Genomic DNA, 16,325 nt, shown 5'->3' with positions numbered 1-16,325 from the left:
TGATGGCAGAAAGCAGAAGTTTGTGTCCTGAGAAGTGCAGACTCATCCTCCTGTGCTGTGGATTGACTTTCATGGGCAGAGAAAGGTACAAGTGCTGTACCTGCATTTAAATGCTCCTTACACAAAATACATTCAACAGCATAAATAATTAAGCACTATAAACAAAAGACAAATAAAACAGCCTAATAGCAAAGGATGTAGGATACTTATACTGCATTAAAATAGATCAGGTCTGAAGTGACTGGATTGTGCTTTGTCAGGAGGAGACAGCCATCAATATTGTGGGCAAACTCTGAGCAATCCAGATACCACAGAGTCAATTCTACTGCCAAGGACTGTTCTTGGACTGTCTCAAGGAGTGTGGGGAGAGAGGAGAAAATCACATCAAGGACACTCCTAAGCTGCTCTCAGAATTGGTCTGTGCCAGCTGCAGCATTTCTTGGTGGTAATTTGCAATGGTTGGACGTTGCTCGAGAGTTTTAACGTTGCCTCACAGGCATGAGCTCCTGTTCCCTGGGAATAGAATCCCCAGGGATGCTGCTTTCCATCACTTCAGTCACATAACAATGGGTACAATGAAAGGACGTTTAGGTTAATTTCTTTGTTACATGCAGTGCTGTGAGAAATGCGTTTGTGTGTTTTAAACATTTCCAATGGTGTCTTCATCTTTTTGCTGCTCTCGCAGTTGCCCTGGGGGAGTTGGAGGTCCCTGAGCTGCGCTGAGCCTGCAGCCCCGGGAGCTCCCTGCCCGGCTCCAAGGCTCCAAGTGCCACCGTGTGGTGAATCGGGCAATAATTCCTGTTTTTACTTGCAGTCCTTTCAGCCAGAGCACCGTTTGTAACCTGAAGAATTTTTTCCACCGGTGACCTGTGTTTATTAAGTAATTCTGCGATATTCTCAGGTTTGAGTTCTCTTCTCCAGAATATTTAGTGCAGGTGGTGCAGTTCCCTTTGCTCTTTGCTGTGTGAGCTCCCCACACCACAGCAGAGAAGCCTCGAGTGCCCAGAGGTTGATTGATTGCTGCAGTTCAGTTTATCCACTCAGCTGGGCTGAAGATGGATGGCGTGTCCTTTCTGTGTCAGTCTGGAAAATTAAAACTCAGTGATGGGAACCATTTCTATGGGGAGATTTTGGATTCCCACCCTATCAGTGTGAAGGAAAAGGAAAGAGGATCCTCAGCCAGGCATAGATTAAACCAGTATGGATTCTGGAGATTTGTGCATTCCCCAATCAGTGTGATAAAAGAGTGGTCTCATGCTAATTTAGATGCCATCCTTTTGCAACCCAGTATTTTACTGAGTTTTGCTGCTTTTATGTATTTAACAGAATTTTTCTTTCTGTAAGTAACATTACATGTTTTATCTCCATCAAAGCCCTAAGTAAGTAGTTTTGTTCCCTCTATCTGGCTGAAAAATCAAGGAAAAAAAAATGTAAGGTATTCAAGCTTTTGGGGACTGGTATCGATAAAATTCTTGGAAAATAAAATATGGACTGCAAAACTTAGTTCCAAGTTTAGCTTCTATTAGTCAGATAGATAATTGGGGAGGTAAAGGAGGTATTTGTGGAACAGTGAGGAAGTGTTGGCACAAAGAAAGGTGATGATGTAATTAACCCCCAGGAGATACAGAGATGTAATTATTGGTTGTGGGATTATAACTTGCTGTAAAGCAAATCTCTCTATATTGAATCTATAATGTATATAAATTATCCTGTAATTGTAATTGTTAAGTTCTTAAGAGGTCACAGATGAAGTGCTTATTTTTGTAAGAAATCACCTCCTTTATTACTTATCTGTAGGAGCACACACTGGTGGAAAAGTTTGATGTTTTTTCAGGTACTTTTCCCAGACAGTTGTCATTTATCCAGACTGATGTATGTAAGCTGCTAATACAGTTTAAATGGGCAAAGTTTGAGAACAGACCAGGTTTGCCAGCTTTTATTGTTCCCCAGGTTCCCTAGGTCATGATAGAAATTACTATTTTATTGATCAAAATAAAAGAATACAAACATTTTAAGGGAAAATGGTATAAAAATGCCCTAAAGTACTCGGGACTAACCTCTTTGAGGAGACCAACAAAGGTTACATGTTACATGGTAAATAATGAAGGGCCTGTTACTCTCTAGCCAAGTGGGATAAAAGCTGATGAAAGAAACAGTATCAAATAGAAACATTTTCCTGCATTCCTACCTCCATTTGCCCACACTTACTGTATTGGAAACAAACTTTCTCTTTCCCTTCCGAAGTGCAAACTGAGGCAGGGAGTTTGTAAGAGGCCAGGCCCAAGCTCCCAGCTCCCCGAGCCCTGAATGTTGTCTCAATAAATACTGCATGGAACTGTGAATAATGGATAAGAACTGAGAGTTTTTAAAACATTTACACTTGGTTTACAAGAGCCTTCTGTTTATCAGCCACTGCCAAGTTAGAGCTCCAGCGGAACAGTCAAACTCCCTCTTTCCTCTTACTCATTTTGCAGTTTAACTCCTGTGGAGAAGATGAAACCATCTTAAATACACAGTGGATTCTCTCCTGGCAGGGCTTTGATGTGTGACTTGTGCAGCAAAGGTTTGCTCCTAGGATCTAAACCCAAAAACCACCAGAGCAATTACTTTGACATCCTTTCAGATCATAAAAGAAACCCTCTTTTTTATACATTAGAAAGGTTTCTATATTACCAGCAGTGTATTTATGCACTTTAGAAGGTCAGTGATTCACATCCCTTTAGAAAGAAGGAACTCTCAAAGCAATATGAATTTTGCTTTAGTCATCTCACAGGAATTAACGTTCCCCTGCTTCCTCTTACATTGACCTAAATTGTTGGGGTTTGTTCCCTTTTTGTGCTTAGCTGCTCACAACCATTTATAATTGTGGGGAAAAGTTTAAGACCAAAACCCTGCTGTACTACTGTGTTTTCCTAAAGTGCAGGTGTGTACAACTCCATCTTATCATCAGATGTCACATCAACTTTGAGTTGACATTTGTGGATTCATTAAATATTAATTCTAATGGAATCAGCTGCTTTAGTTCACTGGTTTGCAACAGGTAAGTTTTGGGTTCAGTCCTGTGGAGTCATTAGAGCAGTTTGGTACTTGATTTTAAATACAGACACACACAGACACAGGATATGTCAAATTATTGCTGATCTCACAATTTTTACAAGTACCTGGCTCTGCTGAAATCACCACAACTGCCAGGCAAAAGATGTAAAATTAATTCCTTAATTACTTGTGACTTGGGTAGTTCTTACTAGACAAAAATACAGCCCAAATAACCCACTGTAGAACCTTGATAAACAATCACTGCAGGAGCTTTGCACACTAAGAAAGCACAGAAAGGGGAAGGTAGGGCCCCAATCCCTCCTGCCTCACAGGCAGCACTATTTGATTACACAATTAAAAAAAAAAAAAGGAAAGCAGAGGATTAATAAATTATATAAAGAAATAAAAATCACACAGAGAGGTAGTTGATATGGCTTCTCCTTTTTTGGTATCATCTTTGTAACCTTAAGAAAGAAGAACATGAGTAGGTTAGGAAGACACTGCTTTTCAGTGGTTTGGGAGCAATAGGAAAGTCCCCAGGTAATAAGAACAGTCATGTGCCTATGACAAAATTAACATGTTAAGGCTGCTATTACTAAATTTGATGTCAAATTAATCTATGGAACTATATATTTCAGCAAGTGAATTCTGTTTCCCAAAATATTACAGATAACATCTGCAGTTACACAAATCAGACAACGGAATAAAAAACCCTCACAGGTACACAGATGTGAAACACATTTATCACTGTAATTATTTATATGTGATCTTAAGTGATATTTTTCAAGTTGCCAAAACTGGATATTCAGTATTTCCTTAATTGATGACAAACTACACTGAGATATTTTATAGGAATTTATTTCATTATTCCAGCTCAGTCCTCAATGGATTTTATGTATTTCTCATAGGCATCTTCGGTCATCAGTTCATCAAGTTCAGCAGGATTTGCCACAGTCATCTTGATAAGCCAACCTGCAGTTAGGAAATCAAAAAGAATTGCTAATATCCTACAAGAACAATTCATTCATGTTACTGCTTTAGGAAAGCACTCCCAGCAGGAACAACCAGCCTTGGATCACTGGAGAATCAGCCAGGTTTTTGTGCAGGCAAAACAACATTTCAGTACTTAAAAAAATGAACAACCAACTAACATAAAAAATGTCCTTTTGAGTCAGAGCAGTTGTGTAATTTAGTGCTGGCTGTGACAGAGGCATAGAGGGAGATGCTGCCTCAAAAAATTAAAGGAGCCTGACCTCAAGATCATGGACTCTTACAAGATCCAAAACCCAGAAATGCAATCAAGGCAAATAGATTTAAATTCAGCCACAGTGTATATCTGAAACTAAGATGTTGTAAAACAGCTGTTCAAAGATGACACTGTGATAATGCTTTATATTAAATTTTACTGGGCTTGAACTATATTCAGTATATTCCATTTAAGTCTCCACACCATTAAGCTGGAAGAACAGGAATTGCAGAGCCATTTGTAATAGCAAGAATCCACAGACTATTCACTATTCAAAGATAAAAGTGACATCTTACCATCTTTATAACAGGATTTATTGACAAGCCCTGGATTATCTGCAAGGGCAACATTAATCTCAGTCACTTCTCCTGAGAGAGGGGAGTAGAGTTCACTAGCAGCTTTCACACTTTCCAAAGCCCCAAACTCATCTGAAACACAGAATATGATTGAGTGTTCCTAAGAGGAAAACACAAAGCACTTCCCTTTGTTCAGTCAGACACTCTGGTGATGACCCAAGCAGTGAAGAAATGTCTTATCTTGTGCAAGAAAATAGATTGAAGTCACCCACTTTATGACAGGGATCAGCATTATTAAATTTGATGTTTATGCTCTTGAATTCTGGGGAATTTGTGCTAGCTGGCTGCTACAGAAGGGACAGGAGCTCCTCACATTTGGGTAATCCTTTGCCTGAAGCCCACAGCACACGATACTGACTTAGAAGGAACAACACCCAGCTCTTACTGCAAGAGACTTAAATATGCCTTTTACCTACAATTTAAACCTTTTTATTTGTAATTTGGTTACAAAATCAACAAAGCCACAATTTCAGCAATCCCATTTTCCCTTCAGGAACACTATCAAGTGTTACATCTGCACTCACTGGAAAACACACATTAGTATTCAGGAGCACCACACTGGAAGCACCCAGAGCTCTTCCCTTTTCCCTGTTTTGTAGGGAGTTATGGAAATGGTGCCTGGAGCAATGTTAACCCAGAGCAGCTCCCAGGCACAAACAAGACAGAGGCTGAAGGAACAGGGAGCTGTCACAGAGTAGATAGGCACCAGGACAAGGGATCAGGGAACAACTTGTTCTGGGAAAGCTTGGAATTAGACTGAGGCCAGAATGGGCAGAAAAGAGAAGAACTTAAATGGAAATGAAATTCCTTCAAATAAAGCAAAACTACAAGTTGGTTAATTAAAATCCTACACAGAGGGACCTTTTGTCTAACAGTCAGCATTCAATGCAACAGATTTGGCCAAAACACTTTGATGGGGATCTATTCCACAAGAAGGATGGCAGAAGAAAGGCCTTCTACTTTACCTCATAAACCCCCATTTCTTTTTAAAAAAATTCTCAAAATAATGACAATTTTTTCTTCATATACTACTGAGACAGCTCTCCATATTAATACAGGAAAAGATTTTCATTTCTTCCTGTTAATGTTCACTTTCTTTAACAGGAAAAGTTGCATAATTGAATGATGAAGAATGTAACAACTTGTACACCACTAACAAGCAAAAACTCTGTGTCATATTTGATACCTCAAAATTACTGAGTCTCTACATTCAGAGAAAAATTAGAGCTTGATATAAATTAGAAGTTTCACATCATGCAACTCACAAAGTGCATAACTGGAGAATTGCAAATCAACACTTGCAAGTTCAGATCAAAGTATAAATATTTTAAAAATATAGATACAATTATTACAAAAATATTTTAATGCTTTATTTTTGAATCTTCACAGTTTAAAAACTGTGTATCTTCACAGTTTAAAAACTGTGTATCTTCTGCTGCTAAGCACAGTCTGACAGTGAGAATTTAAAATTAAAACTGTCATTTGTAGAAATACCTGAATTTCAGGTAAAAGGCATCCAAAAGCTGTATAATGGTATTAATAACCATAAATATTATTTCAGGAAATTTATCTTTGCAAAGGAAGAGTGGGATGAGTAGAATAATCACTTCACGAGCAACTAGAACCAAAACGTACTGAAACTTACCATGTTTACTTAATTTTGTCCCAACTTCTGGAAGACTACAGTAAACAACATCTCCTAATGCTTCCTTAAAAGAAAAACAAAAGCATCAGAGCATACATTAACAAAAATACATACAGGAGAGAACTGATACAGTGACTCTAGAATCTGCATATAAGTATTCTCTGTCTCTAAATATTGTTCTCATTCTTTATAGATTGAATATTTTTCACTTTTTCTTAACAAACACTGAATGTGAATAAACAGTCATGTTATCATGCCCCAAATACCAAATAATTGTTTCTCTATTACATTGCTAATAACCCTCAGGCTCAGTTTATATGCAGATTTCTTCTGGAAGAATAAGGAATAACACTGACTGACCTTCTTAGCATCAGCTACAGAGAGCTGTTAGCACACAGTTTGTCCTCACTGACTTAATTGGGACCCTTATCATCATAACAACTGGATCAACTCTTCTCTGGCACATGTACCCTATCTCACAAAGGGCCAGAGAGTATCAGTTATTGACAGAAATGTGAGATTAAAAGGAATGCTGCTTGTCCTGAGAAACATTAATTCCATTTATTGGTAACTTGTCCCATTCCTCTTTAAGTTTTACATACAGGCCAGAATTTTCCTGTGACTATTCCAAATCAAGTACAGCATGAGAACAAAAAATCCAAAGGAATTCCTGTGCTAGAGTAAAAACTCTGTACTGCCATGCTGTACATCTGCTCACAACTGTTCTTTAGCCAGAGGGATTTCACCATATTTGTGTTCAGAGGAAATCTGACCTAAAGCAGACATGATGTCCTTTCACACAGCCATGAACTGCTCTGGCTTAGACCAGAACATTGAAGTCTCCCACCAAGTTCAGCTCTCCACAGGTCCAACCTGAGGCCATGAAGGCCTTATCAGAATGCTGAGGTGGCACAAATCTCACAAATAACGCTCACTGTGTCGCATATGCGATTGAAACAATAAAAACACCCCCGTGAATGTCCAAAGAGCAAGGACAGAGCAGATAGGGATAAATAAATATTGCAGAGCTGGGCAAGGGCAGAGGGATCAATACCTGTGCAAAATTGCTGATTCCTACTGTTCCAATGCCATTTTCCACAGATACCCACTCATGCTTGTCTGTGAACTTGCGGGCTGAAAGGAAACAAAGCTGTCATTTCAGAAAGAAGTGACATGCTTAAACACAATAACACATTTCCAGGCTTAAACTGTGGGGCTTTTCACTGAGTTTGTTCATTTTTCTTGGAAAATATTTTAACCAGCACATGTAATTTAGAGAGAAGCTCAGAACACGCTCAGTGACAGGGCAGAGGCTCACTGGGTGTCCTGCTCAGAGCATTATCAGCTCCTGTGCAACCATCTGGAGACTGATAAAGTACAGGAGCAAAAAGAGCAGTTCTACTTCAAACAGAAGTGCAAACCTAAAGCTTAGATGTGTGTTTTACTCATAGTTATACATGTCTATGATAGCACAGTGGCTTTTCAAACATATTTAGTGTTTATTTCTGATAACTACTTATTGTGGCTGGGAAGGCTGGTGTTGGTGATTCCAGAAACCCTGTGAGCATTACAGCATCTCATTAAAGTGCAAAGCTGGCACAGTTCTATGTATTATTAAGGCAAATTAATACAGGACAAATTAATAAGGCAACTCATACAGACAACTGCTACTTAATAGACTTGCTCTCTGTTAATATTGTTACTGTGAGAAGAACACAGTAGTTATTCTATATCTCTATAAAATAGGTCTGTTAAAACCTTGTTAAGTCTTTTCACAGCAAGGTTACAATTCTCCTTACATTTCAGATCTGGAAGATTCAAGACAGCTTTATTAGAGGCAATTGTTTTTATAAAGTCATATGGAGAAACTTCAAAAGAAGTAACTGAAGCAAGCAACATTTTCCTTGCTCACATTCTTCCTGGAACTTTTCTTACTCTGAGAATTTTCAGCCTGCCATGTCTGTTTTCTCATTTCTACACTATTTTCCTAATATAAATATTATAAATAAAAAGGCCTTACTATCTTTTTTTTTTTTTTAATTTTAATTAATTTATTTTTATTTTCCACTTGCAGCACCCATCCAGTCAAGCAAGGGATGCTGTAAAAACTGGCTCCCTGAGGGATTAATGCCACCTTCCTTTCGAGTTCAACTCTCCTCTCAACTCATCCTGTGGGCTGAACTCTTTAAGGCAAACACCAGAGAAACTACACTTCTGCACCTGTATACTGGTATATTCCTTGTGTATTTTCTAAAACTGTACATGAAGGAAAACAGAAGCTCTCACTGTAGACCTGGTAAAATCTTTCCAGACAGTCAATACTTTAAGCTTCTTTAGTTGCAGTGATCCTCTTGTGTTTGAAAAGTTCAAGAGTAGCAAGTCTCAGATAAAACTGTTTATCTTAGAATAGGGCTCAAATTTTATAGAGCTCAGTAGAACAACATGTGGGTTTACAAGTATAATACACAAACAAACATGAGTCAACTGTAAACATGGAAATATTTTCCTATGAATTATCAGTCAAAAATACACAGAATTTCACCTAGCACTGTTTTCTATAACTACAAGAAATCTCATTACACACTCTAATGAACAGAGCCTTAAATGTCTCAAATCATTTTGTGTCAAGATGCTAAAGCCATGGGAATTCTACTGGAAATGAGTAATGAACCGTAAGAATGGAGAATGACAATTGACAAATCTCAAACTCAAGCTGAACATTAGTGATGTTACACATGGCACAAAGAAGCCAAGCAGTACATTTTTATTCAGGATAATAATAGTGTATGGAATCTGTTTATAAAGCAAAGCTAATAAAAAAAACCCAGAATATTTCACACCACTTTGGAATACAGCAGTGAAATGTCCAGTGCAGTTAGAAGAGCATGTAACTTTCTTGCAGGAGAAAAGAAAAAAAAAACAACAAAACAAAAGTGAAAAATTAAAATTCTGAGCATGCAACAAAAACCACTGGAAATGAAGGTCAAATTAAAGACAGTTAATAAGTAATCTCAAAATTTGAACTTTGAGCTTATGTGGGCAGCCCATTAAATAAATCAACCTAAAGGAATATGAAATGTCAATGCATACCAAATCTCTCTCTGCATTTTTTTACAGAAGAGCAGCTGAACTTACTCTAGCTTCATTCATTTCAACAGGACTTTGGTTTCAGCTTAACTAGCACTTTCTGAACTTGGCCCCTGACTTAGTGTAACCTGCCTCTATGAAGTATTTAATATATACCTGAAGAGTGAACTCACACCTCCACAGAGAGGCATACAAAGCTTTTCCTCACTGCCTCAAACAAAATCACTGTTATTCCTTTGAGTGATGCATACAGAAAAGCAATGGGTACATTGGCCAGAATAGTGAAAAACAGCTTAGATCTTGACTCAGTTTGCAAGTAATGAACAATAAAAAATATTTCTTTCACTTGCAACAGAAGGCCATTAAACATGTGGGTTTAAGATAGTCTGGAGAGAAATGGATGAGCTCTTTCCAGTGGTAGTCATTACCTTTACAGCCTATTCTCCTCCTCTTTTTGACCACTTTTTGAACATTTCTATTTGCTAGAGTACCACAGATTCTGTTTTTCAGACTTTCAGGAGTAATTTCCATTTAGAGAGCTTTGACATCGGCAGATGCTTTCAGAATTAACTGCACCAAACGCAAACTCACAGCAAGCAGTGATGCACGGGTCCATCCCGTGCCGTGCCGCTGGAGCAGCTGTGGCTGCACAGGAGCCAGAGCCAAACCTGGGCAGCGGCTCAGGGCCCTGCGAGCCTGGCGGCTCTGTCTGTGTGCCCACGCCAGTCCCTGCTGCGCTCTGACCCCGCCAGACACCCACCCCTGCCCCTTTCCTGTGCTGCTGCTGCTCCTTGGAGCCAACATCAGCTCTTTGTGAGCGGCAATCCTGGGAAAAGCCATCCGCTGCTTCGGGCAAGCTGATGCGCTCCCCGCTCTGCGAAGCCTCTGTCCGGGACCAGAGGGGACTGAGCGGAGACTCAGAGCAGAGGGACTGAGAGGAGACTTTGCTCAACACCAGCAGTGTGAGGATGAGGGTAAAAGTTTCTGGCCAAGTAACGGAGGTGCAGTTGCTCCTGTGGGAGTGCCAGCAGCGTCCCGGCCAGGTGAGAGGGGTTCAGCCATCTTGCGAGGTTCTCTGGGCCCCGCCGGCACCGGGGGGCTCCGGGCGGCTGCAGCATCGCGCTCCGAGGGCCGCCGGGACACGGCGCGGCGGGAGGCAGGGGAGGAGGGAGGGATAGAGAGAGAGAGGACGGCTGCCGCCCGCGGCCGCCAGCGGGACCCGCGCTACGGCCGCTCCGCGCACCCAGTCCCGGCTGGCGGGGGCTTCCCCTGCGGGCTGGCCCGGGTCGAGCCCCCGCAGCCCACCCTGCGCACCCTCCCGGGCACAGGCACCGCCGGCTCCCCGCTGCACCGGGCCGCCGTCCCGCCCGCCCGCCGCGCACCTCCCTCCCTCGGGCCGCCACTCACCGGCCAGCAGCAGCGAGCTGGTGCCCAGCCTGCGGGCCGCGGGCTCCCGCGGCGGCAGCGAGAGGAGCGGGCAGCGCGGCGCCAGCACCGGCCCGACCCGCCGCAGCGCTCGCCACGCCATCTTTGCCGGGGGCGGGCGGGGGCGGTGCCGGCGGGAGGTGGCGATGGCGGCGGGGCGGAGCCGGCGGCGGCCGAGGGGACCCGCAGGCCCTGGGGAGCGGCCCGGGCTCGGCTCCGCGCCCCGGCGGCAGCGGGCACCGGGCCCTGAGGGAGGGGAGCAGAGCCGCCATGTTCCGTGCGCCGCCGCGGCGGAGACGGAGAGGATTCAGCCAGACAGTGCAACAGCCGCTTGGTGTTTATTAAATAAATACAGGCGCCAAGTCTACAGCAAGTGCACGTGGGACGTTTCGCCTTAGGCTTACCGCTATTTCTTAGCTATTACTCCAGAATAACACGCCGGCAGCGCTTTAGGGGTGAGCATCACGTTGTTTACCCAGAGTCGCAGAACAGCTGAGTTGGAAGGGACCCACAAGGATCGAAGTCCAACTCCTGGCCCTGCAGAGACACCCCAACAATCCCACATGGGGCTGAGAGCGTTGTCCAAAAGCTTCATGAGCTCTCCTTGGCTTGGGGCCGTGCCCATTCTCTGGGGAGCCTGTTCAGGGCCCCAACACCCTCTGGGTGAAAGAACCTTCTCCTAGTATCCAGCATAAACCTTCCCTGACACAGCTCCAGCCATTCCCTTGGGTAAACCCATTTTAATCAGAAGCTGTAATAACCTAAGCCTGTAGCCTAACCTAACTCTAACCACTGCAGCTGATAGCAAACAAGTAAATAATTTGCCCACAAGCAAAGTGACTTTTCAAGGTGGTCTTCCTTCACTTGCTGACAGGTTGCTCCAGTTGTTCGCCAGTGACCGGCTTCTCTTCCTTCTTGCATTTTATCCCAAAGAAACTGAAGAGTTTCATTAGCATTAGATCAACAATCTCCTCTTCTTCTGAAGCCTGAAATAATAACAAATAACTTACTCAGAGGTGCCAAAGTGGATTCAGTCTCTGCTAAAGCCAGGGCAAGTTGCAAGACAGAATCTCTACTTGAGGTGAAATAAGCCAACTTTCACCAGAGCATGAGTGACTGCCAGGCAAAACACTGTGCCAATATTTTTATCCAGACAGAAGCCCCAGATGAGTATGGACTCTACAGAAATTTTGGCTGGCAAATTCCATGGAAATCTCTCTACAGGAGCCTGGAGTGCACTTGCCAACTCCCATAATCATGGTATACACAATGAGACGCCCACCATTTCAAGACGAAGTAAATGAGAAAAACTAAATATATATTGTATTCTATCAACCATATCCTTTGTTTTCATCTCCCTTGACTTTATTTAAAACATAGAGGAATTCTGGGCAGGAGTGTTAAGATGGATTTCACACCGCACTATCAATAGCTTGAATGGGTCAGGCACTCACAGTGAGTTTTAAAAGGAGCTGTAAAGCCTCATGCACTTCAGTTGCAATTTTGGCACTGATTTCATTACAGCCCAGCACAAACCTAAGAGTTTTTTGATGGATGTAGTATGTGAACAGAAGGCTACAAATCAGATCTGAACAGGGACTCATCTGAACAGGAAAGGACAGTGTAAATCTGGAAAATCTGAAGTGTACTTTCTCAGCAAATGTTGCCTTGTTAAGAGTTGGACTGAATTTACATGGCTTTCATCCATGGTTGAATACCTGAATAGGCACTGAACAAAAAATGTTAAAAGCAAGAGAGCTTAGATGAACAAACCTGGTAATGCTTCTGCTCCTCACTAAAAGCAACCAGAATCACCGAAATGAACAGATTCAGTACCACAAATGTCATAAAAACGATGCAGGATCCAATTAAGAAGGAGCCTAAAACTGGATTGTAGTCCAAGACCTGTATAATCCATAAGGTAAGACATTAAAAAACCAAACAAAAAAGCATACATACCTATCTGTATACATACATACAAGCAGTTAAGACCCAATAAGAAGTCTATCACCTTGAAAATCCTGTGTCTAATCAATTATGACATATGCATTATACACAAATCTAAATTTTCTACTCTAGTATTGCCCTATGTTGATATGATATAGTACAACAGAATATTTTATATATGTGTGTGTGAATGTGGGCAGCCTTTGGGGGTTTTTAAGTATTTGCATTTAATTGTAATTGTATGACAGTTTCATGTGAAAGTTGATCTCTTCACAATCTGTTTATCCACAGAACAGCTGAAGCTTCCTAATGCCTCAGCTTTCACAATAGGTGAAATCCCTGTAAGCATGTCATTTATTTTTCTGTATGCTTTACAAAGAAGCACACTCAGACTGTCAGAGACACTTGTAAACCAAGGGTTGCAAAAAATCAAACCACTAATTTTTATATAAGCTACAACATAGGAATATATTTTCATGATTAGGATGTAGAGGTGAAAATGTGCCAAATTACTGATCTTCAAAGCCACCCATGTCCCATTGGATCCATGGTCTAAAAACATCCACCAAGGAGGACTTCACAGAGATGTCCAAAAATTAATCCACAAATAAATGTTCAAAGGATATTGAAATATTTGAAAGATCTTACTGAAAAAGTGCTATATAAAGAATAACAACAGCAACAAATTAACATAAAGTTCCCTTGTGGGAGGCCTTGCCTTTCTTGGGAAGATAGAAGAGGTGTTCAGAACAAACACAGGGCTTTCCTCACATTTCTATCTGTAGCTTTCTAAGGAAATTGCTCAAAACATTTTGTAATCAATTTGTAACAGCTCTAGTAGAAATTTGAGCAGGTTTCTTAATGAAAGGTTCATTATGAGCCTCCTCGTGGTCAAAATAGAAAATGAAAGAGCTTTCACTGGATGTCCTTGTCTTGCTCAGAAAGGGTGACTGCCTTAGGGAGCTGGGGAGCTTGCAAAATTAGATTAATGTTTAGCACTAATTGAAAGTCCTTCTATTTGCTGGGTCAATGCATATTTGATAGCTGAGATGCCAATTGTATGGCTGCAAACTTCTCCAAATTAGATGTGGTACCTCCTCATAGTTGAAGATTCCCAGCTGAAGACTGACCATGGTCTCTGCTGAATCAAGGAGGGTTTTGTAAGAGAAGAGCTTCCAGCCAAATATCAGGTTTGCCTGCAGAGGACAGAAGTCATGTCTTGTGTCATGATCAGAGACCTTGCTGCAAAATGTGTTCAGCTTGAAGACCTTCTATCATGGATACCAGAATGTCTTGTATCTGATCAGCTTGCCACTAGATATGTAAAAATTATAATTATTTCCCACTTATAAACTAACCAAACAGAAAACGGCACTTTCTCAATGCTCTACAATTTAAGCTTTATCCAGAAAATCCTTTTTCCAGTACTTTGTTCTTTGTTGCATCTATTACACGCAAAAAGTCCTTATTTTTCAGCTCAGTGTTTGATTTTTCACTAAATTTCAGTTGGCAAAGAACAGACAAGTGGATGTTTTAATTTCTCTTTCATACAGAATACTTGGGCTCCAAGCTGCTGAACTAAGATATAGACAGGCAGCTTTATTCCATTTTGCATGGCAAGGCTGTGTTGCCTTTGGCATTCAGAAATAGTTGATTTAACCTGACAGCACCTGGGAGGAGACTGCAGACAGAGAAAGCACCATGGTACTCACAGCAATGGAGTAGGCAAGGAACATGACTGCAATAACAGTGATGAACCCAGAGATATCACCCCATGCCCTCCTCAGAGTTGAAGTGATCATGTTCAGTTTAGGGTTGAGCCTCAGCAGATGCCACAGTTTCACTGTGGAGAGAAGCACCAGGAATGCAATCAGGTAGCCAAGAACTGCATCAGCTCTTGCTGTTTCACTGAAGCTTATGGAGCTGTTAGGGGAAAAAGGGAAAATACATAATTTACTGTGCACACAGAATCCTTTGAAGTGCATAAGTGGGTATGCTAGAAAAGCCAGTCACCCTGTGCTGGGGTTTAGTAGAGACCTGATGAGTTCCTGTTTGAGTGTTCCCACTTGCAATTCCTGCTGTGTGCACACAAAAAGCTCAGTTGTGCATGGCTAAGATTTTTAAGGAGAGGAGGTCGAGGCTGTAGCCCAAATCCTGCTCATTATTCTGTGATTCTATCATCTCTTTCCTGTGTGACCATTTTTTAAAAGATGTTATAATTTTCTATTCTGTACTAAATGTTCCATTATTATCCTCTCACCAATGGCTTTTTACAACAAAGAGCAAGGCAGATTATGTGCTTTCTGGGTGGATGTCCTGTAGCAGAAAGGCTTGTTGGTTCACAAGAGGGTGATGCAGACAGGAAGGGAACCTGGTGCTCAAGGCTGCTGGATTTTATTAGAGCAGTATCAGAGGAAATTCCTATTGCTGACACAAATCTAAGCCCTGACACACTTACAGCCTTCATGAATACATAGCCATCTAGGATAGCAATATTTAGCACAGAAAAGGTGCTATCTGGGAAGAGGAAAAACATTTATTTCTGCATAAGTAGCAACAACAAAGGGTGCAGTAAATAGCATTAGTACTTACTCCTCCTTGTGTTCCTGGTAGTAGCTGATGTCCCTGGTCCCAAGGACCGTCCGTTTCACAAACACTGACAGAGCACTCCAGCTAATCAGTATAATGGCCATCTCCAGGAGATTCCACTTGCTGTGGAAGTATCTCCATCTCAGACTCTTCAGCAGCTTTCCCTGGGAGGAGTTTCACTGTTTCAGTCTCATGACTCCATATCACACAATCCACCTCTGAAGATTAGGGCAATGCTCTCCACAATAAAGCAGACTGCTCTGCATTAATAAAACTACATCTTGCACTAGTTTCTCATTATCTTTCTCAAAAACAGCATCCAAGCCAAATAAAATGTTGCCTTCCTATTATTTAATACTGACACTGTACCTGATTCAGTCTTCCATTGGTGTAGCAGCTCCAGTGCTACTGAAATCAAGTACAGTCCTGAAGCTTTTGTAAGTGAAATCAACAGCAGGCACAAGGTCATGCTCTCAGGCAGACCTTCCATGGGGCTCACCTGTGCTATCATGTAGTACACAATGAAGAGGAAATAAATGATTTCTGCTGCAACCACAAAGATGTGGAGGCTGTCGGTGTAGGGGTACAGCCGGACACTTTGCAGCTCTGCCCTTGTGAAGAAGGCCCCTAAAAAACAAACAGGGGTCACCTCAGGGCTCCTTCTGCCTCAATTCAAACAACTCAGCTCACCAGTGAGACTTCTGTACTTGCTTTCACATCAGTGTGAGGCTGAATTCAACCATCAAACTTAGATTTAGAGTTGACTGTGTGAGTAACCCTGTAAGGGTTTGAAATTTTCCTCAAACAGGAATTTCAAAGAGTGGTAGTGCTGTCTTGTGTGATAGCACAATAGTAATCCCAGGACTGAGTTTGGATTGGACTGCAAATGCAGAAATACAGCAGGAGGACTTGCAATTTTTCAAAAAAGCTGAATCTCATTCTAAACCCAAAATGAGCTCAGTTTGGGCATTTTCCAGTACTTGGACACACCCTA

The 16,325-nt window shown here is 41.7% G+C and overlaps 2 protein-coding genes across 2 annotated transcripts in view; both read right to left on the bottom strand.

Annotated features, from left to right (window-relative positions):
* Positions 1-3,878: 3,878 nt before the first annotated feature.
* Positions 3,879-10,911, bottom strand: GCSH (glycine cleavage system protein H). The gene is made up of 5 exons (XM_064723069.1): positions 10,778-10,911; positions 7,338-7,417; positions 6,284-6,347; positions 4,579-4,710; positions 3,879-4,008 (listed from the first exon to the last, which is right to left on the bottom strand). The coding sequence occupies exons 1-5, from the start codon at positions 10,896-10,898 to the stop codon at positions 3,911-3,913; spliced, it is 495 nt and encodes a 164-aa protein (XP_064579139.1). The 5' UTR covers positions 10,899-10,911; the 3' UTR covers positions 3,879-3,910.
* Positions 10,912-11,134: 223 nt separating this feature from the next.
* Positions 11,135-16,325, bottom strand: part of LOC135452696 (polycystin-1-like protein 2) — a 36,140-nt gene continuing 30,949 nt past the window's right edge. The window contains 6 exon segments of the mRNA XM_064723051.1: positions 11,135-11,781; positions 12,569-12,700; positions 13,837-13,938; positions 14,455-14,665; positions 15,335-15,495; positions 15,831-15,958. Coding sequence (XP_064579121.1) covers positions 11,656-11,781; positions 12,569-12,700; positions 13,837-13,938; positions 14,455-14,665; positions 15,335-15,495; positions 15,831-15,958 — 860 coding nt within the window. The 3' untranslated portion in view covers positions 11,135-11,655.

This window comes from Zonotrichia leucophrys, chromosome 11, assembly GCF_028769735.1.
Source record: "Zonotrichia leucophrys gambelii isolate GWCS_2022_RI chromosome 11, RI_Zleu_2.0, whole genome shotgun sequence".
Lineage (NCBI taxonomy): Eukaryota > Metazoa > Chordata > Aves > Passeriformes > Passerellidae > Zonotrichia > Zonotrichia leucophrys.
Note: the sequence above shows the minus strand (reverse complement) of the source record. Positions and strands in the feature narration are given on the sequence as shown.